This window comes from Rhinatrema bivittatum, chromosome 5 (genome assembly GCF_901001135.1).
Source record: "Rhinatrema bivittatum chromosome 5, aRhiBiv1.1, whole genome shotgun sequence".
Lineage (NCBI taxonomy): Eukaryota > Metazoa > Chordata > Amphibia > Gymnophiona > Rhinatrematidae > Rhinatrema > Rhinatrema bivittatum.
In genome coordinates, this window is record NC_042619.1 from 63,973,471 (window position 1) to 63,998,026 (window position 24,556).

The window sequence follows — 24,556 nt, forward strand, 5'->3', positions numbered from 1 at the left end:
CTTGAAGATGATGGTCCGGAGGAAGTCCAAGGTCGAGTACCAGAGGGTCATCGCTTACCAGTCCAAGGTCACAAACCGAGGGAACACCACTTGCCAGTCCGAAGTCACACACCGAGGAATCACCGCTTGCCAGTCCGAAGTCACACACCAAAGAATCACCGCTTGCCAATCTGAAGTCACACACCGAGGAATCACCGAGAAGACACAGGAACCAGGAATCAAGGATCCGAAGCACTAGAAGACTCACCGAAGCAAGCAGACTCGAACAACGAAGTTGCCAAGTCGAAGAGTGAGCGGAGGAAGTCTCCTTATATACTTCCCCTGTGCCTATCTATTAGGAGCAAGTGCAGGCAATTAGGGGGACGAGGCCCCTTTAAATCTGAAGAGGAGGCGCGGCCTCGTGCCTAAGGCCGGCAGCCATCTTGGATCCCCGGAGGTGGAGTAGAGCAGCCTGGCGCCGCAAGGGGAGGCCCGGGGCACCTCCCCCGCCGGCAATCACCGCGGGAAGATGCGGCGAGGTGCGGTGGCAAAACGGCCCGGACTCTCAGGTGCTGTCGCGGTGGTTTGAAGCCGCGACTCAGGGTGGAGGCCGCGGCTATCTGCGGCCGCGGAACACAACACACTGCTCTGCATTCTATCTTTCCCATCTTACTTCTTAGACTTCTGGCATTAGCATGCAAACATTTCAAAATATGTTTTTTGTTTGTATTAACATTCTGCTTTTCACTTGTCCTGAATAATTTGAATCATTTAGCTCAGGTGATTCTTTACTTATAGGCACATGGACAACTTTTCTTTTTATTGGAACCTCTCTGTTGGGATGCCATAATGCTTAATTAGTATCCTTCAAAGATACCTCCCGAACTATGCACTGTTGAGAGACTGTTGGCTGTCCCTTTTCTTCTAGTTTAAAAGCTGCTCTATCTCCTTTTTAAAGGTTAGCACCAGCAGCCTGGTTCCACCTTGGTTAAGGTGGAGCCTATCCATTTGGAAAAGACTCCCCATTCCCCAATTGTTCCCTAGGTCCTTACAAAACTGAATCCCTGTTCCTTGCATCATCGTCTCATCCACGCATTGAGACTCCAGAGCTCTATTTGCCTCTGGGGCCCTGCATGTGGAACAGGGAGCATTTCAGAGAATGCTACCTTTGAGGTCCTAATTTTCGGCTTTCTACCTAAGAGCCTATATTTAACTTCCAGAACCTCCTTCCCACATTTTCTATGTCATTGGTGCCCACATGTACCATGACAGCCAAATTCTCCCCAGCACTGTCTAAAATCCTATCTAGATGATGTGTGAGGTCCGCCACCTATGCACCAGTTAGGCATGTTACCAGCTGATCCTCACGCCCTTCAGCCACCCAGTTATTTACATTCCTAATTGTTGTGTCTGTCGGTTCCCAACGCCCTCTCTCCGCCCTCCTCACCTCTTTGGTGTCTCCCTCTTCACCCGTGGGAAGATTGCCTGCCGCGGCGTTTCTCTGTCGAGGTCCTCCGGCGTCCCCGGACCGGCTCCATGCTGCTGACCGCCATGTTTCCTGGAGGCCTAGGGGCACACGTGCAGCACAACCCTGACTGAAGTACTGGTAATCGCACGAACCTCGGGGGCGTCCCCCGAAGATGACATCACCCGTGACGGATATTTAAGGTCTTGGAATTTGCTAACACATCGAGTTAGCAAGGATTGACAACGGACTCGCTTTGTCTGTCTAAGCTACTCTGCCTCCTCGGACTTACCAGAGGTACCCGCTCCTCAGAGGCCTCGCTCTCTCCTTGTTTTTTCAGGTGACAGTCTGGAACCAGTACTCGCTCCTCGAGGGCCCTGATCCCAGACTTGCTTCGTATACTCCTCTGCCTGGAAGACTTCACTACCAACTATAAAAAAGTTCAAAATAAATAAATATATCAGCTACATCAGTGAGTTACCATCATTCTCTCTGAGCTTTCCCTGGAACCAGGTACTCGCTCCTCGAGGGCCTATACTTTCTAGCTCATGGGCTTTATTGGGATATTGTGTGAGTGTTACCATCTGCATACCCTGCCTACTCACTATATCTCAGTCTCTCTTCAGCTCAGCCTCCAGGGATCTCTGTTCCAGTATCTGAGGGACTACAGCCCAGCCAGGCTTACCAGCTCACTTCTGCCATCTCTGGTGGTTCAGTATACTGTCTAATAAAAGAACTAGTGTGTGTCTGTCTCCATACTCTGAGCCTGACCGGTGGTCCCTCTCGGGATCTTCCCCCGGGGGCGTGGTCATCTGCCACCGGCCCAAGGATCTACCCACACCTACCTAATAAATGAATCACCTCTGTGATTCCGTCCTGGGCAATAGCCCAGGGAGACACATCCTCAGTGTAAGAGGACAATGCATCACCTGGAGAGCAGGTCCTTGCCATAGGATCATTTCCTGCTGCACCAGGTTGATGCTTTCTGACTAGGAGACCTTCCTTCTCTAAGGCAGCACCAGGGCTGCCAGACTGGAGTTGGGACTTGGCTACTATGTCCCAACTAGGTCCCATCTATATACCGCTCTGTCTACCTCAGCTCCTCCAGGTCTGCCATTCTAGCCTCCAGAGATTGGACTCATTCTCTGAGAGACAGTAGTTCTTTGTACCAGGTGCTCACATACAATCTCTCACTGACAGGTAAAAAATCATACATGTGACACTCGATGCAAAACACTGAAAGGCCCTCCTCTTGCTGCTGGACTGCTGTCTTCATCTTAATTTTGTTCAGTTCCTAGTCAAGTTTAGATTGCTATGGGAGTAGGGATGCTTACAATTTGAGTCCTTTAAATGTATTAGTGTGTTCACTATTTATCGGGTGGTGACCTACAGGGGATGATTAAACTCTTGATAAGGCATGAGGCAATCCTTTGTTTAAGTTAGGCTGATTATCTTTTTTTTTATTTATGTGAAAGTGTCTCCTACCTATAAATCAAAGGATGAGCTAGGAGTGTGTTGGAGAGGGGTGGGAGGAAGGAAAACAAAACACTCAAACTCCTGGCTTCTGCCTGCCTTCTGACTAGCTATTTAATATAGACATACAAACACTTTAAGAATATAACCCAATACTTTACTTCTCCCCAAAACTTGATTATAATCTAGCTAAAGAAAGTCATCTTTGAACCTCTGAACTCTTGCTGCTCAGGTTTCTGATCTGGAATGTCTCAGTTTTGATGGCAGTTCAGTTATGGATTGCTATATGGAGTTTTGGGGGGTAGTAGTAGGTGTTCTTTTTCAGCTGGAATTATTGGTGTGAGGGAGGATTTGAATATGTGGCTGTATTTGCCTTTATTTGGCTTGTATGGGGAGTTTGAGTGAACTGGTTTATTTTTATTTATTACCTTTCTATGTTTTTATTTGGTTATCTGGCATTACTTTTGTGAACCATTTGAACTGTATGTACATCAGGAAGACTGTATATAAATTATTATAAATAAAAATAAATAAATAAACCGAGGTAGTGAACTCCAGGCCCTAGTGACTTATCCAACTTATACTAAATGTCATCATAATAGGGTGGTGCTAAAGGGTGCTCCTTAAAGTTGTGATGGATTTCCACCTTAATCAATCTATCATCATTTCAACTTTTTTCCTAAGACCACATTATAGTAAAAAGAACAAGCTTAACATGTTTTGGATTTCAAAAGAGCAGATGCCTTCTATGGGGACTGGACTAAACACCTTAGAAAGTTCTCCCAGCCTTTTGTTTCTTTTTGCGAGAACAAGCCTGGCATTGCATTATCAAAGAGCATATTATCTAATTGGATAGTTCAAGTTGTTTGCATATCCTTCACTTATGGCCAAGCTGATTTGACCTTAGAAGAGCATATCAAGGCCCGTAATGTCAGCATTACAGCTGTGTTCGCAGCCAATCTCAGGTCAACCTCTATGGAAGAGATTTGCAAATCATCAATGTGGAGTTCGGTCCACACATTCATATTCCGTTACTGTCTAAACACAGACCCCAGTACAACAGCAGGTTTGACCAGTCTGTTCTACAGAATCTTTTTGCAGATTGGAGTCCAACTCCTGCCAATCCTCTCCCTAGGCCCATTTTTATAATATAGGATTTCTTCATTAAAAATAAACAAAACAAAATCTTTATTCATTGTTCTTCAGAAAAAGAATAGCTACTTATTTTATTTATTAAAAACATGTGCTTGCCTGCCACAGATGCTTTCTGAAAGCAGTGGAATCACCAGTCACACATTTGCTTGTTTTATTTATTTATTTATTTTATTTATTTAGGGGTTTCTTATATACCGAGGCACGTTTGCAAAACATCACCTCGGTTCACAATGTAACATAACTTAGCAACAGGCTTTACAATAATAACATTAACAGGTAGGGGTTAACAAGGGCAGGAGATGATAATACGAGAAATATATACAAATGTACAAGTTGATTTTAACAATTTTAACAATTAGGTTAAATAAAGCAATAAGGATAATTAGCAGGGTTAAGTAATAGTAATTCTTTGAATTAAATAATAAAACAAGGCTGTGGCAGCACAGGAATTACCATGCATGCTAAGTGCACTTAGAAGAAAGCTCTGAATAAAGGAGTGTGGTTTCAGTGTTAGTTCACTTGAATGCTAATATATCAGTCACCTTGATTATCCTTCTCATTCATACCACTGTTGTTATATAATCTATATATAGCCCCCCTCCCCCCCAGGTTCTACACTGTAACTGGGGCCAAAGGAGGGGGAAACCAACACAAGAGACACCCACTGACCCCACTATAGAGTCCCAGTGGTTTGCAGATATGTAATTAAATGGGGAAAGACTCTGCCCCTATGTCCATTCTCCACCAACCTAGCAACCCCATTCTATCCCTGGTCTATGCCAGGCTCAGTTTGCGCAGTTCCCACCAGAGTCAGGGAAAATTGCACTCTGAATATAGGAATTAATTTTACTTAAATAAATATTTAGGCAAAATAAAGGAAGAGCCTAATTTAAATATTACAGGATAACACAACAGGAATTTGCCTTTGAATAGTGGTAACAGAATAAGAAAGAAATAACTAAGGAGGAAAAGAGGATCTAGGTCACCCCTAATAACAAAATCAGAAAATGACAAACAGTCTGTACCCAACAGTCTTTCATGTTGAAGAGGTCCATCCGACTGTGAACCAGGAACCAGTTCAAATTGTACCCCTTAATGCATAGGAGTTTGTTCCATTATCCAGATAAATCCTAGCAATACTGAGTGGGAGAAATTTTTCTAGCCACTTCTACAGCTGAATTGTTAATTCTGTGTCCTTGCTGGCGTATGTCCAAAAACTGCTGGGACTACTTAACTTTCAGTGTTTCCCTACAGGGCACATTTATCACTGAGTCCACACTTTTGTTTTATTGAGCCCAGCCAAACCTGTCTCTCACTGCAGCAAGTTATTAGACCAGGAAGGGTCACTAAGCAGTAGGAGCTCGGCTCACTAAACTCCAGTACTGCCATGAACTGTTTCTTCCATTGCCTACAACAGGGGTCGGGAACCCATGGCTCGCGAGCCAGATATGGCTCTTTTGATGGCTGCATCTGGCTCGCAGACAAATCTAAATCAGTGTGTCGCCACACTTTCCAGTCCCCCGCTGACCCAGCTGCTCCCCGGTCCTCCTCCGCCCGGGCTTAAAATGCTGTCAGCCCCGGGCGGAACGACTGCAGAATAGCTGGAGTCGGCGGGCACCGGCATGCTCTCTTCTTCCCGCCCCCCCCCGCGGCCCGGAAGAGGAAGCGGCAGACAGACAGAATAGCTGGAGTCGGTGGGCACCGGCATGCTCTCTTCTTCCCGCCCCCCGCCCCCCCCCCCCCAGCGGCCCAGAAGAGGAAGTGGTGAGCATCAGGTGCGTGCGCGGGAAGAAGAGACCACGCTAGTGTGGTCAACGTCGGTCCGACGAAAAGAAGACTGTGCAGCGCGGCTCGGAGGAAAATAAAGAAGAGCTTCAACCGTGGCCGATGGGACTCCTCCTCCGCGAGGGCTGAAAATGAAGGAGGTTAGCGTTGGGAGGAGGCTGCTGCTGCCGCGAGTTCCCGGGGTGGGGGTGGGGGTGGGGGAGAGAGAGAGTGAATGAGCGAGCCAGCATGTGTGTTTGAGATCCTGTGTGTGTGAGTGAGAGATTGCATGTATGTGAATGATTGAGAGCCTGTATATGTGAAAGAGAGTATGTCTGTGATTGAGAGCCTGCCTGTGAGAGAGAGAGAGCATGAATGTAAGTTTACGATTGGGAACCTGTATGTGTAAGTTTGTGATTGAAAACCTGTTTGTGTGAAAGAGTATGTGTATATGATTGAGATCTTTTGTGTGTGAGAGAGATCATGTGTATGTATGTATAAGTAAGAGAGAGCATGTGTGTCTGTGTGTGATTGAGAGCTGGTTTAGGTGATGGAGCATGTGAGTATGTGATTGAGAGCCTGTGTGTAAATGAGAGAAAGAGAGGACATGTTTGTAAGCATGTGAATTAGAGTCTGTGTGTGAGAGAAAAAGTCAGCATGTATTTATGTGATTGAAAGCCTGTGTGTGTGTGTAAGCATGAAAAGATAGACAGCATGTGTGTAAATGTGTAATTAAGAGCCTATATAAGTGAGAGAGAAAAAGCATGTGTATATGTGAGTGACTGAGAGCATGTGTGTATAGGTGTGAAATTGAGAGCCAGTGTGAGAGAGAGCGCTGGTATGTGACTGAGAGAGGAGAAAGTTCCAAGCAAACCACCCCTCCTCCTGCTAATTCAGAACAATCTCAGGACACCTGGATATCAAACGTTCCCAGGTATGCAGAGCAAACAATTTTTTGTATCCTTATTATTTTTCATTACTGGGTCTTTGTGTCTGCTATTTTGAAATATTTTGTTGGTATCTGGAAGTTTTTTATATGAGTTTTTAATTATTGGATATTCCACTCATCAGCTGTTTCGAAATATGTTCTTTTTGTTAGTACAGTTTTACTGCTGATGATTTTATATTTCTTGATTTGTTTTATAAGGATGGGTGATGTTTCTTTTTTCCTTTGTTACACTGCATACAGAGACTCTGGCTTGTTGCAGTTTCTAGTTCAGTTTTTTCTGCATGCTTCTAGTTATGCGTTTTGGTCTCTTTATTCTATGTTAGGTGAGGGTCAGCATGTGATTCAGGTGAGGTTTTCTGCTGGCGTGTAGTTTCTGTGTAGGACTCTATAGCAGCCTGACTTGGTCCGTTTTCCTAATAGGAGATGTATTGGTGTCTTAAGGCCTGGTGTAATATTTTCAGAGACTATTGTACTTTAAAAGTGTGATCTTACATAAAATGCAACACATTTACTTGTATTTAGTTTTAAACATATTGTATGGCTCTCATGGAATTACATTTTAAAATATGTGGCGTTCATGGCTCTCTCAGCCAAAAAGGTTCCTGACCCCTGGCCTACAATATAATCTGGTGAGGTCTGCTTTTTGTCTCTCTTTCTGACACGCAAGCTCCATTATCCATTGGAAAAAAATCAGCAGAACCAGGGGTCACGATTTAAAACTCCAGGGTGGAAGACTCAGAACCAATGTCAGGAAGTATTTCTTCACGGAGAGGGTGGTGGATGCCTGGAATGACCTTCCGGATGAAGTGGTGCAGACCAAAACTGTAAAGGACTTCAAAGGGGCATGGGATAAACACTGTGGATCCATAAAGTCTAGAGGATGTGAAATGAAGAGTGGGTGGCTCACAGGAATGACGGCTACTACCTGGTGATAATACCCTTATTCAATAAACATACACACAGTTAATGCGACTCCAACATTGCTCTAAGCTTTAGCGGCAATGAGGAATGTGGAAAAAAGGCTTTGCATTCACAAAAAAGTAGGGAGTAGCTTGCTTGTAACAGCGGTTACTACCCCAAACCAAATAAGCCTGGTACTTCACTTTCAATGCGTAAAAAGCATAGCTCTCTGCTTCAACGGCAGGGGAGAAAGTCTGACAATTCACGGATATCCAGCATAGCTCTCTGCTTCAACGGCAGGGGAGAAAGTCTGACACTTCACGCATATCCAGCATAGCTCTCTGCTTCAATGGTAGGGGAGAAAGTCTGACACTTCACGCATATCCGGCATAGCTCTCTGCTTCAAGGCAGGGGGGGAATGAAGAAACGTGGATCTATATTCAGGCAACAACCAACAAGGACTGAATTACATAGTCTGGATAAACAGATAAGCATGGGTGTAGCTTGCTTATTGTGGTGGTTAATACCCCTAACTAATTAAGCTATTTCTCTTAGATGCAGTTCCAACACTGCTCTCTACATTAATGGCGGGGGTGGAAGGGAAATAGAATAAAGAAGGTTACTAAGAGCTAAGAGTAACAGATAAGTATGAGAGAGAAAAAAAAGTGTGAAAGCTTACTGGGCAGACTGGATGGGCCGTTTGGTCTTCTTCTGCCGTCATTTCTATGTTTCTATAATTTTGACACAACTGCAACATTGCTCTCTGATTCAACAGTAGGAGGAAAAAAGGGGGAACTGAATTCAGACTACAGCTAATCCTGGGCCCTGATTTTTATGGTCCAGGGTACTGATACACAGACATTAGGGAAAAGTGCAGGACTATGTCTATGGCCAAGTCCAAAAGCAAAGCACGTTCAAACAGCATTGTCTGAATTATCAAGGAAGGCTGCTCACCCTGTAAACATGTTGCTGGCAGTAATTTTGTTTGGGTTTGACAATGGCTTGATTTTGATAATTAATATTACCATCCTTAACATAAGACTTGGGGATAATCTACACAAAATGGCAATTACTACCCTTATGTTATGGTTTTGATGAATTGGTGAACCCCGGGGCCGAGGTGTGAAAGAAGTCTCCGCCCACAGGAAGGAGCCCCGAGGCCTCACCGTCGGTGGGCATGGTCTCAGTGACGTAGGACCACAGCTGTGAGAGAGACTTTATTAAGGAAAAAGATAGAACATAACCCGAGGAGCGGGAAATATGATAAACACAGTCTTATAGTAAATACAGAGGTCAGGATGATGATGTATGTACGAAGGTCCTGGTAGTGGCCTGCAGCGCAGGGTACACTCGGGAATTCCTGTAGGCTGTTGTAAATACCTCTGAGTGCAGATCCAGTAGTGGCCCACAGCACGGGGTATGCCGAGGAAGCTGTACTGTAGAAGTTAAAGAGGCAGAGGTCGGTGATATAGGAACCAGGCCGTAGACCCAGTATAGGAGATGAAGGCACAGATAGAGTAGCATGGATGGACTGAAGAACGGTAGTGGCCTGAGGAAAGGGGTACGCTGTGGAATCTTCAGTAGAGATGATAGAAGTTGGAAGACTGTACTCACACAAGGAAGTCCCAGTAGCGAAACCCGAGGAGTGGGTCAGTATGTCCCAGGCAGGAGGGCCCTTCAAGGAGCAGATAGCCAAGACACAGAAGAGCCCCCGAGGAGCAGGTACTAAGAGCGTCCAGTTGCCAGGAGGATAGTCTGAAACGGAAGAGATCCAAGTTAGAGCGGATTTTAACAAGCAAGAGAACTCCTTGCTAACTCGTCTTAGCAATGGGCCAGCCCATATAAGTACACTAGCGGTGTTGATGTCATCGGGAGGGTACGCCCCCGAGGTTTCCGCCATGACGTATTCATAAGGAGGCCCTGCGCGTGCGCATGCGCCTAGGTGATGCTGGAAGTAATATGTAGTCGGCAGCGCCCACGCTGTTCCCGGGGACGCCAGGGAAGTCGGCGTTGGTTGGCGGAGGCCGCCATTCTCCCAATGATTGATGGTGCAGGGAAAAAGAGGTGAGCATGAGAGGTCGCAGCTACCTGCGACTGACAGGCGCAACAGTACCCCCCTCTTAGGGCCCCTCCCTAGGAGTTTCGGCTTCGTGTGGGGTGAGCCAGATGGAATTGCCTGATTAGGTCTTTGTCCAGAATATTACTTGCAGGTTCCCCCAGCTGTTTTCTTCTGGTCCGAACCCTTCCCAGGAAATAAGATATTCCCATCGTCTCCCATGTCGCCCGCACATCTAAGATGTTATCTACCTGGTAGGTGATGTCTTCTTCCACAGAGAGGGCTGCGGTTCAGGAGTCTTCTTGGAATAAGACACGATGAGCAGTTCAGCAGGGAAATGTGGAAAGCATTGTGGATTTTTAATAATGATGGTAACTGCAAGCTGTATGTGACTGGACCTAGACGACGTAGGTGCAAATCATGCTGAAGGCAATTTGAGATGAAAGAAATGGGTACTTAACCTTATCTTGTCTCCGGGCTGGAAATTGAGGAGCAGCTCTGGTGATGTGCATCATAAAACTTTTTGCTGTTTTGTCCAGCCTTTTGAAGCAGGTCTTTAGTGTGTTCCCACAGCTGATGTAACTCCTGTGCTGAAGCTTGAGTGGCCAGAGAGATGAGGTCACCAATAAGGGGTATGCGGTAATGGAGGGTAAAGGTTGGCAGCCACAGACTAGCTGAAAAGGCGAAGAGCCTGTGGAAGCTGAAGAATGTGAATCCAGTGCAAATTCTGCCCAGGGGAGCAGTTTGGCCCAATCGTTCTGTCTTCAGTTGACATAGGACCGGAGGAACTGCTTTAAAGTGCAGTTCTTCCTTTCAGTTTGTCCATTGGCTTGCAGTGTGATAGCCAAAAGTCAGATCCAGAGAAATATCAAATTTGTTACAGAGAGATCTCCAGAACTTGGCTGTGAATTGTACTCCTCGGTCGGAGAGTATGTGCTTTGGCATGCATGTAACCGGAATATATGACAGATGAAAGTTTTGCAAGTTCAGGAGCAGAAGGTAGTCTGGGTAAGCCACAAAATGTACCATCTTGGAAAACGATTAATGGTAACCCATATGGTGTTGTTTACCACTAGACACAGGGAGGTCCAACAATAAAGTCCATGGATATGTGGGTCCATGGTTTCGCTAGGAGCAGGCAAAAGTTGGGAAAGGCCCCAGGGACAACCAGTAGGTGGTTTTTGTTTTGGCGCACGTAGCACAAGATTCTACGTAGGTCTGGACGTTCTCTTCATTGAAAGCCACCAATAGTATCTCTCCACAGTGACAGAGTTCAGGATTGCCCAGGATGACCGGCTAGACTTGAGTCGTGAGCCCAATCTGAGAACTTTTCTTCCTGATTGCCTGGGGTACCACGGTTTTTCCGACCGGCACTGTGTATGTGACTGAGAGGAGCACCCGAGTAGGGTCGATGATATTCCTTGGAGTGTCCGGTATATAGTCTGGTGTAAACGAGTGGAAAAGAACATCTGCACGGATGTTCTTGTCTGCTGGGCGATATCTCAGAAGGAAATTGAATCTGTTAAAAAACAGTGACCAGCATGCTTGTCTGTGATTCAAGCATTGTACATGACACAGATATTCTAGGTTTTTATGATACGTAAAAACCATTATTTGGTGTTGAGCACCTTCGAGCCATGGGCGCCACTCTTTGAATGCCAACTTGATTGTGAGCAACTCTTTAACTCCAATTCCGTAGTTTCGCTCAGCAGGGGAGAAACCGCCGAGAGAAAAAAGAGCATGGGTGGAGATATGGAGTAACACCGTGCTGGCTGCAGACAGCACCAACTCCAACGTCCGAGGCATCTACCTTGACTACGAAAGGGCATCGAGGATCAGGGTGGCGAAGACATGGCTCCTGAAGGAAGGCTTTTTTGAGTTCCTGGAAGGCTGTTACAGCTTCAGGAGACCACTGAGAGGGATTGGCTCCCTTGCATGTCATGGCAGTGACATGCAAGGGAGCGGTCAGAGACCTATAGAATTTGGTAAATCCTAGAAAGCAGCGTAGGGCCAGTCCCGAATGCTCTTCATTTTTTACGGGTCCATTTGGAAGCCCTGGCTGGACACGACGTATCCTAAGAATGGGACTGACTCCTGGTGGAAGGCACACTTTTCTAGTTTGGTGTATAGACAATTATCTCTGGAGTCTCTGAAGAACCTTGGAAACATCCAGATGATGAGACTGAAGGTCCTGAGAAAAGACTAGTATATCGTCCAAATATACTACTATGCAATCATACAACATGTCTCTGAAGATTTCATTCATCATGTTTTGAATATTGCCGGGGCGTTGCAGAGGCCAAAGGCATGACCAAGTATTCAAAATGGCCGTCGCGGGTTATTGAAAGCTGTTTTCCATTCATCGCCCTGGCATATGCGAACAAGATTATATGCTCTCTGAGGTCCAGCTTTGTAAATATTTGGGGTCCTTGGAGCCGATCAAAATGTTCGTAGATCAACGGCAGTGGGTAATGGTCCTTCATAGTGGTCTCATTCAATCCCCGGTAGTCTATACATGGGCGAAGGATCCATCCTTCTTGCCAACGAAAAAAGAATCCAGCTCCGGACGAAGATTTTGAAGGCCTTATAAACCCTTTTGCCAGGTCTCCTGGATTGTAAGTAGGACATAGCTTTTGTCTCAGATAAAGAAAGTGGATACCCTTCCTTTAGGAATTTGGAACCCGGTACTAGGTTGATGGGCGCAGTCAAAGGATCGAGAAGGTGTTAAAGTATCCGCCGCTTGTTTAGAAAACACATCCTGGTAGGACTGGTACTGTGGAGGTAGACCTGGAAGGGAGGGTGGTAGTAGCCAGGCAAGGCATAGGTGTTACTGTCTCTAGGCATCTTCCATGGCAGGCTTCTCCCTACTGGGAAAGTTTCATGGTAGCCCAATTGAACTGGGGAGAGCGAGTTTGAAGCCATGGTATCCCAAGTACCACTGGATGAATAGCCTTGTCCAGGACTAAAAATGTGATGGTCTCAGAATGCAGAGATCCAGTGCGGAGGCGAAGCAGCTGAGTAGTAAAAGAGACCTCACCTAGTAAGGGCTAGCCGTGTATGGATGACAGTAGTAATGGAGAGGGTGTCTGAACTGTAAGGATTCGTAGATGCTCTATGAGTTGACAGAATATGAAGTTTCCGCCTGCCCCGGAATCTATGAGTGCTAGCGTGTGGAATTTGAGAGTCTCAGAAATAATAGAGACTGGTAGTGTCAGTGGAGGAGATAGAGAGGTGAGACCTAGGAAGAGTCCTCCGGCGGATCCTAGGTCTGCAAGTTTCCCGGACAGATGGGGCAGGAAGGTATCACGTGGCCTGGTTGTCCGCAGTACATGCAGAGGCCAAGTCTCTTTCAATAACATCTCTCTTTCGACGTAAGGTGGATTTGTCCTAGTTGCATTGGTTCTTCCTCTTCTGTCTGAGTTGTAGGTGTGGTCGGAGTGACTGGCATTGGGCGAGGACGGAAACCTCCCGATGATATTTTCCTAGAACTCTTCATCTCTTGTGAGTGTTCACGCCGGCGTCGATCAATTCATCCAACGAGGTCAATGAGAGAGTCTAGGGTATTGGGGTGGTCACATGCCGCTAGTTCATCTTTGATGCGGGGGTTGAGACCCTCCAGAAAGGTGACCCGTAGACAGCCCAGGTCCCAGTGCGTAATCAGCCTTGTTGTAAGTACAGGAGAGCAGATCCAGTGATGGTCTTACGAGCGGGATCATCGAACACTGAACGAAAGAGCGTGAGAAATCCTGTCAAGTCTTGGAGTATGGGGTCACTATGCTCCCAGAGAGGTGAAGCCCAGGCCAGGGCTTTTCCATCTAGCAGAAATACAATGTAGGTAGTTTTGGAGACTACATCTGGGAAGTAGGTAGGTTGAAGCGAAAAGTGTATGCAGCACTGATTTAGAAAACCCCTACATAACAGGGGATCACCTGTAAAGTGTGTAGGCACTGGCAAGGGTACAGAGAGACATGCAGGCGTCACTGTAGGTGAGGAGAGGACCTTGTTAGGTGTTCCTGTAGAGTTCAGCTGAGAGTTTAGCTGATTAAAGGCAGAAATCAAAGTCTCTAGTGTCCGTTGTTGTTCGGCTAGACGTTGGGCCAGGCCAGGGATGGCCTGAAGGGCTGAGAGCTGAGCCGGGTCCATGGAGTTAGCAATCTGTTATGGTTTTGATGAATTGGTGAACCCCGGGCCGAGGTGAGAGATGTCTCCGCCCACAGGAAAGAACCCCGTGGGCCTCACCGTCGGTGGGCGTGGTCTCAGCAATGTAGGACACAGCTGTGAGAGAGACATTATTAAGGAAAAAGATAGAAACATAACCCGAGGAGCGGGAAATATGATAACACAAGTCTTATATTAAATACAGAGGTCAGGATGATGATGTATGTACGAAGGTCCTGGTAGTGGCCCGCAGGCTTGGGGGTATACCTGGGAATTCCTGTAGGCTGTTGTAATACCTCTGAGTGCAGATCTGGTAGTGGCCCCACAGTGCAGGGTACGCCGAGAAAGCTGTACTGTAGAAGTTAAAGAGGCAGAGGTTGGTGGTACAGGAACCAGGCCATAGATCGAGTATAGGAGATGAAGTATCCTGAGGCACAGATAGAGTAACATGGATGGACTGAAGAATGGTAGTAGCCCGAGGAACGGGGTACACCGTGGAATCTTCAGTAGAGATGATAGAAGTTGGAAAATGTACTCACACAAGGAAGTCCCAGTAGAGAAACCCGAGGAGCGGGTCAGGATGTCCCAGGCAGGAGGGCCCTCCGAGGAGCGGATAGCCAAGACGTGGAAGAGCCCCCGAGGAGCAGGTACTCAGAGCGTCCAATTGCCAGGAGGATAGTCTGGAACAGAAGATCCAAGTTAGAGCGGATTTAACAAGCGAGAGAACTCCTTGTTAACTCATCTTAGCAATGGGCCAGTTCGTATATGTACACTAGCGGTGTTGTTGACGTCATTGGGAGGGGACGCCCCCCGAGGTTGCCGCCATGACGTATTCATAAGGAGGCTCTGCGAGGTGCGCGTGTGCCTAGGTGATGCCGGAAGTAAGATGGACAGTCGGCAGTGCCTATGCGGTCCCGGGGATGCTGGCGAAGTCGGTTGTTGGTTGGCGGAGGCCGCCATTCTCCCAATGATTGACGGTGCAGGGAAAAAAGAGGTGAACATGAAAGTACGCACCCGCCTGCGACCGGGCACAACTCCTTAACAGAAACATGGGAGTAACCTGCACAGAGTGGCATTTAGTACCATAAGAAACTTCCTGTGCAGACTGGATGGACCATTTGATCTTTTTCTGCTGTCATTACTATGTTATATGATACAGACTTTTAAATACCTGAAATGCCTGTTCCACCAAGGCAAAGAGGTCAGGGATTCTACTCCAAGTATTTCATAATTCCAAAGAAAACAGACATCCTAGCCTAGACCTAAGGACCTTGAACAAGTTCATCAGACGATAAAAGTTCATGATGATTTTGCTAGATGCTTTAATCCCCTTTCTTCAAAGAAGGGACTGGCTCTCTCTCTCTCGATCTCAAGAATACCTATACTCACATAGAGATTTTTCCTGGTATAGGAAATATCTCCAGTTCATGGTAGGAAACCAACACTTCCAGTAATGCATTCTACCATATGGGCTAGCATCAGCCCTATGTGCCTTCACAAAGTTTCTGGCTATTTTGGCGGTGCACTTAGGCAAACTGGGGTGCACACGGGGGGGATTGGACTATCAAGGCTTTGGGCATGCCCCAGTGGGCCGATCAGCCCAATCACATGGTTGGTGTTGGTTGCAGCGGCCCTGTGCCTGCGAAGCCGCTGCGATCAAAACCAAGTCCCCAGAAGTTATTCTTAAACAGTGGGGGGCCTCACCCACAGGCTCTCCGCTCTTTCTTGCCCCACTTGTTTCCCCACAGTAGCAGCTTCTGTCACAGCCCCCCTCCTTCAGCAGTGCCTCTCATTTGACCCACATCATCATCAGCAAGCATTCTTCTCATGCGGCAGCAGTTTATCATGTCCTCTCACCCTCACTGGCTTTGCTTCTCCCAGCTTGTGTTTGTGAGCAGTATGTGAAAGCTTGTATGTGAGCAATAGCATGTGTGAGAGGTTATGTGTGACTGTGAGCATTAGCATGTATGAGCAATAACATGTGAGAGTTTATGTGTGTGAACAATAATATGTGAGAGAATTTGTGTATGTGAGCAGTAGTGTGTGTGTGTGTATGAGTGATGCTACATGGGCACAATGTGGAGGCTGATTCTTCCTGCACGTTCCAAGGAGTGAGAGAGAACTTGTATATGAGTTAGAGAGAGCATGTGAGAACATATGGGGAGAGAGAGAGAGCATTTGAGAGAGCTTATGTGTGAGCATGTCTGTGTGTGATAAAGCACGTTGTGTATGAAAGAAGCCTTGCAGATCCAAGGAGGACGGGCTTCCTGCACATTTATGGGGAGAGATTATGTGTAAGAGAGAGAGAGAGAGAAATCATATGGGAGAGAGAGAGCATTTGAGAGATTTGTGAGAGAGTTTGAAGGAGATCATGACTGTGACAAAGAGAGAGAACATGTGTATGAGAGGGAGGATATTGCGCAATCCCAAGGATGAAGTTGCTGCATTTCTCTATGTCCTGGGGACAGGGAGAGGAAGAGAGAGAGAGCATCAGTTTGTACATGTATATATATGTGTGTTTGAGAGCAAGCATTTGAGAACATATGGGAGCGACAGAGCATGTGTTTGTGTGTGTGAGAGAGCGAGAGAGAGAGAATGTATGTGAGCATGTGTTGAGTGGACAAGTATGTGCATATGTTGGAGAGTGCATGTATGTGAGTGAGGGTAAAGTTTGTGCATGCACCCCTCACCCCTCTATTAATCCGCAATAGTTCTCAGGATGACTGGAAATCAAAAGTTCCCAGTATAGAGGAGTGGAGAATTTTTTAAAATTCTTATTTGTTTTAATTATGTACGTGTTATTGTGTATTTGCAGTTTGGGAATTATTTTATTGGTGTTGGGAATTTTAAATATTTAATGAGTTTCAATTATTGGCTATTCTTTTTGTCTGCGGTTTTGAAATATTTATTCATTTTATAAGCATAATTTTTGCTATCATGTTTTGTATTTCTTGATTTTATAGTTTAATGTTTATATGGAGTGGTGATGTTTCTTTTTTTCCATTGTTGTGCTGCATATAGAATGTGGATTGTTGCAGTTTCCAGTTCAGTTTTGTCTGCACATTTCTGTTTATACTTATGGTCTCTATAGTGAGTTTGGTGAGGGTTTGTCTGTGCTCTGCAATGTGTGACAGAGGTTAGGTAGTTTGCTAGCATGTAGTTTCTGTGTAAGGATCTATAGCAGTTCGTCTTGTTATATTTTCATAATAGGAGGATTTTGGAATTTTAGGGCCTAATAATGAGTGTAATATAGTGTTGTTGCCTTTTCATATGTAGGATTGTTACTGTTTAAGTGCTGACAGTGCTGTTTTGGTATGAGAGTTTTACCCTATTGTAATTGTAATTCAGATTTTTCAGAGAATTCATTGTCAATTTGTTTTCAGCATTAAATTAAACCAGCACAATTTTTAAATGTCTACAATACTATAACCCAAAGGCTTTATGTAAGAAGCTATTTGCTGTGTTATGCTGTGTCTGGGTTCCTCAGCCAGCTTTTAGGAGCTCCATAAAAATAGGTCAGTGAAGAGTGTGGATGATTGTGCACGCATATTTCCATAATATTGAGAAAAATGAGCAGTGCACCCATATTACACATACATGCACACAATTAATGGCATGTAGATTGTACTCCATCATGCTCATGCTTCATGTTGAATCATGAGCGCTTCACTCATCATTGATAGCTCTTTTTGGTTCTGTTGATCCATTGTTAGATTGTTCATTGTCACTGTCCTTGGGATGTTAGAATACAAGGAACAGAGCTATGAGAGAGAGGAGGGCCGGTTCTTGGGCATTGTGGCAAATTTATGCAAACGGGAGAATCAGGTAGTCAGATTCCTTTCCCAGGCCTCAAGTGTCCAGTTCTGGTCTGTGAAAAAGTAGACAACCCTGGGGGGGGAGGAAGGAAATACCTATAAGCCTGTGCCCCTGTTCTCCTGGGTCCATGCCTGGATCTCTCCCTAACCACCAATGTAAGTAAACATTTTTTTCAGTTATGTGAATCTGAGCACGTGTGAGCATGCATGTGTGTGCGTAATGGTGAGTGAGAGTCTGAGCATGTATATGCATGCATGAGAATGTGTGCTGGAGTGTAACTCAGTATGTCTGTGTGTGTGTCCACTGAGCATGTGTGAAAGTCACTGTAGAGTTTGTGTGTCTATGTGTGTGTGTGCGAGTATATGAGTCAGCAAAAATGAACATTTATGTGTGTGAGTCTGTGTATGTGTGTATATGTGCGAATCAGCATGTGAGAGTTAGTGAGCCATCTTCTTCTTGTGGGAACTCCAAGCATTCAGCTAACATGCACACTGGCTGCAGGTAGGGGGGTGAGGGAATGTGACCCACACAGAATGCAGGAGATGGTGAGCTTTAAGTATCCCTACAGGTAGGCAATCTGGGTATTTACCTGGCATGCTAGGCTCTTAATCTGGCCTTGAGTGAGCTTGTTTATGAGAGAGTCAGTAAGTGTGTGTGAGAATTAACAAGTGTGTATTAGAGAGAGTTTGTGAGTATATGAGAGAGAGAGAGAGAGAAAGAGAGAGGATAAAGACTGTACATACCCTCCACCCTTGACTAATCCAAGAAAATTGGAGTGATTGGAATCTAAGATTCCCAGGTATGGAGAACAGGGGATTTTTTAATCCTTATTATTTTTATTATTGGGTGTTACTTGATATGTCTGCTGTTTCGAAATATGTTATTGGTGTTTGACAAATTTTTAAACATTTTTACGAGTTTTTAATTATTGGTTCTTTTCATCAGCTGTTTTGAAATATTGTTTTTATTAATATGGTTTTACTATTTTTTATTTTATATTTCTTGATTTTCTTGTTTGATATTTTATGAGGAATGGTGACATTTCTGTTTATCCATTGTTGCCGTGCATACAGAGTCTGGATTCTTGTGGTTTCCAGTTGAGTTTTTGTCTGCATGTTTCTATTTATACTTTATGGTGTCTTTATTCTGTATTTGGTGAGAATCTCTGTGTTCGAAAAGCATGACTGAGGCAAGGTATTATTCTTCTAGTGTGTAGTTTCTGTGTAGGGTTCTATAGCAGCTTGGTTTGTTTTGCTTTCCTAATAGGAGATCTATTGGAATTTTAGGGCCTGGTGTAATATTTGTAGTGTTGCTTTTTCATAGGTAGGGTATGCTGTTTGAGTGTTGGCAGTTAGTGCTGTTTTGGTATGGGAGGTTTACTATATTGTAATTCAGTTTATTAATAGTTTTCTGAGGGCCAAGCGTTACAATGGGCCTAATACCATATGGCAGTGATCTTCACTACTTTTCAAGCAGGGACCACTTTGGCAAAAAAACTTTATTGTGAGAGCCAGGCCAGTCAGTGGACAAAGTGGTTGGCACCCTGGGCAAGGAGGTCCACTGCCAATGATGTCGCCAATCCAGATGCTCAGCCACACTTAGGGAAACTCATGTAACTAAACAATCTGCTCACATACTGTGCCTATGTTTCTCTCTATCTCTCCCTCAGCCCATCCTCCTCCCATATCGCTTGCTAGCTCCTCTCCTCCATACATACACTCTTCATCCAATACACACTCTCCCCAAGTCCAATCCATCTAATCTCAACTCTCACTCACCTTTCTCATCAGTTAGCCTCCATTTTCCTATCCCTACCCTTATTCTCTCCAATCCAGTTCCCCCACCCCTCCATCCCAGTTTGTTAGTTCCCCCTTCACCTTCTCTGGAAGCTTGCTAACTGCCTTTGAACTAACTGTTTTCCTTTCTTTTGGCATTGCATAGCTCTTAGTAAGTTTAAACTGAGTGATGCCTGAGCTTCTGGGTGGTTCTCCCAGTCTTGCAATAATAATAACATGAGAATTGGACAGTGCAGCTCAAACTCACTGAGAGCCACACAGTGCTGGAAGAAAACAGAAGTGCTGTACTGGAGACAGCTCAACAAGCCTCCAGAGAAGATGGGGGGAAGAAATTTGTATTAGGGGAAAAGAGTCAGGAAGCTGCACTTAGTGAGAGCTGCCACTGACTCCCTAACCTTAAAATGAAGAACATGGCTTCCAAGTGTCTTTTTTGAAGGGTTTTCTCATTGATACCTTGGCAGTGTATGTAATGTACTATATGTTGTTGTAAGTGATATTTTTACCTGCACTTTAAATCTCCTTTTACATATAAAATGTTATTAATACATAATAATGTTTAATTGTGTATGGGGAGAGTGGAGCAAAGGAGGGGTCATGGCTGTAAGATTCACCTATACATCTAATACCCTTACACTGGTCCTGGCTGCACTGGCTCCATATGGGAAAGCAGTATTCTGGAACTGTGCTGCTTTGGATATATGGCTCCCAGTCTCAGCTTCAGCAGTGATGCATATAATCTTGGCCAGGGTTTAATTTTTGTTTTTTAAGCCCCAGAGGATGCAAGAAGCATGGATTACTTTTGGTCTCCCTTCCCTTGCAGTAGGTAGGCAGAGTAGAGCTTGGGGAACCATAAAAGCAGCAGGCTCTGTAGCACACAGTCAATGGGAATGTGTTGGAGTGGGGGGGGGGGGGTGTGCAAGTGAGGCTGGAGAAGTGGAGGCAAGCTATAGTCAAAGAAAGGGAGGGGATGATCCAGGAGGAAGCACCTGAACAGTGTTAGTGAGGTTTCTGTATCAGGTGGTTAAACAAAGCTCTGAGAGGGACAGCTGGCTATAGAACCAGCAAGCTTCTTGGAGAGTGGGGGTGCTGAGAGAGTGAGGGAAATAGAAAGGGAGGGGGGCTGCTTTAGGCTAGGGTAGGGCTGGCAGCAAACTAGAACTTTACATAATGATGCAGGGGCACTCACTGAGTAAGCAAATTTTATTTATTTATTTATTTACAGTTTTTGTATCCCAACATTCATTAAGAAAACATCACATCGGTTTCCATACAACGTGAAAATAGCCAACAGGGCTTTACAGTGTAACTGATAATAGAACTGGGGGAAGGGGAGGATGGGGGAGAGGGGAGGGTAACCAAGGTCTTTTGCTGTACATTCAGTAAACGCGATACACAATTAAGTACATATGTACAAATTATATACAATAAGAATACAAGGAGGGAGAGGGGGCATTACATACAAGAACTAAGGGTCGTGGACCTGGAGGGTGAGGGGAAGGGGCTGGGAAAGCAGGGTGAGGGTGTAAAGGAGGACAGAGGGGGGAGAGGGGCGTGGGAAAGAAGGGCGTGGGTGAAAGGCAGTACAGTGGGCGGAGGAGGGCTCATGCGTAGGCGTGTGTGAACAGCCAAGTCTTGAGTTTCTGTCTGAATTTCTTAGGGCAGGTCTCGAGGCGTAGCTGGGTAGGCATTGTGTTCCATAGGGAGGGTCCAGCTAGGGATATGGTGCATTGTTTAGTGGCTGTTAGTTGAAAGAGTTTGGGAGAAGGCGTGTGTATAGTTGCTATATATGGCGTTCTAGTAGGTCTGGAGGTGGAATGGATGTGTAAAGTGTCTGTGAACCAGAGCATGTCTGGATTGTGGATAGCTTTGTGTATGAGGGTGAAAGTTTTAAATTGAATTCTGGCTGTGATGGGGAGCCAATGGAGTTGTTTGAGAATAGGTGTAATGTGTTCTTTTCTGCGAGTGCCTGTTAATATTCGCGCGACTGCGTTTTGTAGTAGTTGCAGTGGGGCTATGCTGTTCTTCGGTAGACCTAGGAGTAGTGTGTTTGAGTAGTCATGAACATTCAACTGCAGAATGTGTGTGTATGTAGGAGCCACTGGCTGGCAGTGTGGTTTGCCTCATTGCTTGGCAACTGGTTCAAGAGCTGATTGGTTGGCAGCAGGCCAGACATATATATAACTATATAAGATTTATCTAAACTTGAGTGGGGGCAGAAGTAACAAATTGAATGGATGCTTTAATTATTTAGGAAAAATGTGAAATTTATGTTGGAGATATTTTGGCTCAATTTTGCTAGGCTCCAGGTCAAAGGATGTACCTGTCAAAGATCAGCTTGGCATGCTTAAGGGAGCTGTTAATGCATATGCTGTGCAGAAAGTGCACAAGGGAGACAGATACTGTGTGGGCTGGTTTTGAAAAGTTACCCCCAGCCTGATATTTTCCTACAATCTGCCATCCCTAGTTGATTGACTGGTCAAGAGCACATCTCAAGCAGGAGCCAAGGAATTGATGCAGAAGAGTATTCGGCTGTTGGAATTACTAGAGTTTGTTATCAGCTATTCCAGGTCTCACTTCAGTCCGTCACCTCAATTGGAGTTTATCAATCCTCACACCATTTCCCCTAAAGTTTGTTTCACCAACATTTTATTTCATTTCTTTGCTAAAAAAAGATAGAAGGCACCCCACATGGATGCGTGGTGTAATGGCATACTATGAGCATGCCCAGTGAGACTCAATCAAAGTTCTAAAATCTTTGACATAGCTTTCTGTGTTGAGCTCTATTGGATGTCATCACCCATGTGTGAGGACTGACATCCTGCTGTCTTCAGTGACCACCTATTACAGGTAAGCAACTCTGCTTAGTTTAAGAAGGTATGTCAGTTATTGTACTTAGTCACATGGAAGTACTGTATTTATTATATATTTATATAATGGGGTGTTTTTGGTACTCATTTAAGGTACTCTTGCCATTACAAGAAGAAAACCAATTGTGGACAGCAGTGAAAATAAACACAGAGCCCTTTTAGAGCAGAGAAGACATATATCAAGCTCTGTAACACGAAGACTTCCTCAACATGTACAGGTAGCTATTAAGAAAACTAAGCACCTTATTTTCATAAAGGCTTTTAGATGCCTATTAAAAAAAAAATTTAAAGGGACCTAAGATTTTAAGTTTCATCTAACATTTTGCATGTTTAAGAGCTTGATTTGATGCTGAATTTAGGTATGCAATCCTTGGAAGGACAGTTTTCAAAGCCATTTACAGGTGTCCTTTTTAACTATATTTAGAGAAGACATTCCCAGAGGCGTGTTTAGGTTGGAGGGAAAAAAAGAGTGTGCCAAGATTGCATTTTCAACTCTACACATAAATTTCCATAAAAAAGTGCCCACAGAAAAGATAGGTATAAATGTCTATGTTTCAAAGCATGTACTTTTTTGCTCTAAAAATGTGTGCAAAGTCCATGACTTATTTTATTTATTTATTTATTTGCAATTTTTATATACCGACATTCGTTCGGGGAACATCATATCGGTTTCCATATAACATAAAAGTAGCCAACTGGGCTTTACAATGAACTGATAGGTGACTTGAACTTTACAATGAACTGATAGATGACTTGAAAGTACTCATGGACTTTGTCCCAATGTGAACAGTTTGAAAATTATCCCTTAAAACAAAACATGCAGATTTAAACACTTGTTAGCTTTATAAACTAATCTGTTCATTTCCTTTTAATCTGTGGATGTGGTAAAGGCACTTGGTGTAACTGGGTTAAAAAAAGATTTGCACAAGTTCCTGGAGGGAAAGTTCATAAACTTTTATTAACCAGATAAACTTGGGGAAATACATTGCTTATCCCTTGGCATAAGCAGCATGGGATCTATCTGCTATTTGAGTTCCTACTGTAAGGGAAGTAGACTCTTGTGCTGTGGCATGGTTGGCACAGCCTAACGGGCGAATTCAGTAGGCCCACGCCGACAGCTGATAGATGTGCCCTACCCTGGGACCGAACTGAGGCTTCACCTTAACCAGCACCGTTCCCTGCAGGTTGAGCCCTTGGGCTCCAGATGCTGGCAGGGCTTAGGTGATGGTCCCACAGGGCAAAAATGAAGAGAGAGTCTGAGGCCGAGATAGGGCAGGGCAGGCAGCAGTCAGAGAATCAACAGGTATAGGCCAAGGGTCAAGGCAGGCAGTGAGAAGAGCATAATCCAGGTCAAGGCAATGGTCAGGTGCAGGTGGCAGGCTAGGATGAGTAGTCCGGGTCCAAGGCAGAAGTTAAAGGCAGGCGGCAGGCAAGAGAGTTATCTAGGTCCAAGGCAGTTGCCAGTTTCGGGAATTAGTCCAAGGCAAGGGCAGGAGCAAGGCAGAGAGGACAGGTCAAGGCAGGACAAGCAGGAGAGGCAAGAACGAAGCAGACTGGACGAGACAAGGAAGCAGAAAACATGTACTGCAAGGCAGGAGACCTGATGCTGAGGCAAGTTGCTGAGAGCTATGACTGGGTTTAATCAGGGAGCACCAGATCTGGGCTTTCCTACCGCAGAGTCCTTAAGAGTCTGTGAAATGTGCGCGCACCTAAGGAACAGCACGGTGCGGTGGATGACGGAGTGCTGATGGTGTCCATGCTGTGAGGAGGGATCAGCAGCACTGGTTTTGGGGTGAGTGCAGCCCACCATGGGTCTACCTCGCGGCTGGCCAAACGTAATATCTGCCAGGTACTTGTGGCCTGGATTGGCCATTGTTAGACACAGGTTACCAGGCTTGGTGGACCTTTGTCCTGACCCAGTATAGCAATTCTTATGTTCTTAACATTTTGTGGGCAATTTTCAAACTGTCTGCATTGGGACAAAGTCTGCAGGTACATTTTACCTGTAGATTTTTGTAAAGATTTTCAAACAGAAAGTGCACCCGTATTTTCACTTTGCAATTTGTTGCAGGTACAAATGATGTTTGCACCCGCTTTTTGTGCAGGTAGATTTTCTCCAGAAAATAATAATGCATGTAGACTTGAAAACACAAGCTATGTGCAATTCTTTATGACGCT

The 24,556-nt window shown here is 45.1% G+C and overlaps 1 protein-coding gene across 3 annotated transcripts in view; it reads left to right on the forward strand.

The window, feature by feature from the left end:
* The window catches only part of CEP126 (centrosomal protein 126), a 418,124-nt gene that overhangs the window by 289,909 nt on the left and 103,659 nt on the right, over positions 1-24,556 (forward strand). For all 3 annotated transcript variants that reach the window (XM_029602400.1, XM_029602402.1, XM_029602403.1), the window contains exon 8: positions 22,472-22,596. In XM_029602400.1, coding sequence (XP_029458260.1) covers positions 22,472-22,596 — 125 coding nt within the window. The remainder of the gene's footprint in view (positions 1-22,471; positions 22,597-24,556) is intronic.